The 1,210-nt window shown below is 39.8% G+C and overlaps 1 protein-coding gene across 1 annotated transcript; it reads right to left on the bottom strand.

The window, feature by feature from the left end:
• Window positions 1–64: 64 nt before the first annotated feature.
• Window positions 65–1,035, bottom strand: Tsp_14980 (serine/threonine-protein kinase N3; the record flags this gene model as incomplete). The annotated part of the gene is made up of 5 exons (XM_003367935.1): window positions 65–216; window positions 282–410; window positions 490–562; window positions 622–765; window positions 926–1,035. Coding segments are annotated over 5 exons (608 nt in total), but the record flags the coding sequence as incomplete, so codon positions are not given.
• Window positions 1,036–1,210: the final 175 nt, after the last annotated feature.

The following is a 1,210-nucleotide window of genomic DNA, read 5'->3' as shown; positions in this document are numbered from 1 at the left end:
TTTCTAAATGAAAATTTAATTTATTGCACAGAGTACAAAAGAAGAAAAGAATCAAAACCCCCACTCGATCCTGATCGCCAAATTCTTTCAAGGATGGATAAAGTGAAGATGTGGAAGTTTCGGATATAGCAGCTGGCGAAAGCACGTACGGAAGCGAATCGTTCAACAGTGAGGAGTCGGAGCGTTGAGTGATTAGTCGTGATGCGCGCCCGTTCACTGAAACGAAAAAAATACATGTACAAGAAAGAAGAAGAAGAAGAAGAGCTGCTCGTTCATCATACTGGCACCACTTGGAGGACTGGAAGCATGCGCAGGAACGTCTTGGCACATTTGAGGAAAAAACTGCTTAATAATTCTACCCCAAGCTGCAACATGCATCTGACCAGGACGAACGGGAAGTACTTTTTGAGCTGGAAATTGTTACAACAAATTAAATCTCCACCGTATTAGGCTTGCAACGATAATAGTAAAGTTATGAAAAAAAAATACCTTTGACGCGAAACAGCTTTTGCTGGCGTTGTAACATTGGCTTTCGACTAATTACTGGGTTGAGATACCGAATCTGAAACTTATCTTGCATGTAAAGACAACAAACGATACGTTGGAAAGAAGACAACACACGTCTGCAAATAGCGTTCCTTGGGGTTCCAGCTGGACAACTCGCCCGTCCTGGTAAGAGTCGATCAAATTGCCCAGCTTTAAAAAAGTGAACGCACACATTGATCGCCAATCGTTCCAATACACGTTGATTTCCAATTCTCTTGACTTGAAACATTTATTAATAATAAGTTTCGAAAAATAATAATAACAATGAATTCGAATTGCAATTCTTGACACTGAATAAAATTGTAAATGGGCAGTTTTATAAAATTCGAACAACATGCAGAATTTAGAAAACTAAGAAAAAAAAAAGAAAACTTCTCACCCGTTCCAAGTCAATGCTGAAACGTTGATCCCATGCTTGTTGACTGTAAGGTTTCGGTTCAGTTTGAGCAACTTTACGCCCGTCCACGCGAAGTACTGCATAGATTTCATCTAAACGAATAATGTGAACAAAACTGATACCAATAAATGCATAAACAAACAAATATACCAGATAAGTTATCTTTCAAGCGATAAGTATTAGCACGTGAACCGACAGACCGTGTTTTCTTCTGACTGAAACCAGGTTCTGCAGCTGCAGCAGAAGAATCGGCTGCTCGACCAGGTA

Source organism: Trichinella spiralis, assembly GCF_000181795.1.
Source record: "Trichinella spiralis strain ISS 195 chromosome Unknown Scfld3418, whole genome shotgun sequence".
Taxonomy (NCBI): Eukaryota; Metazoa; Nematoda; class Enoplea; order Trichinellida; family Trichinellidae; genus Trichinella; species Trichinella spiralis.
This window is presented reverse-complemented; position numbering and strand designations above follow the sequence as displayed.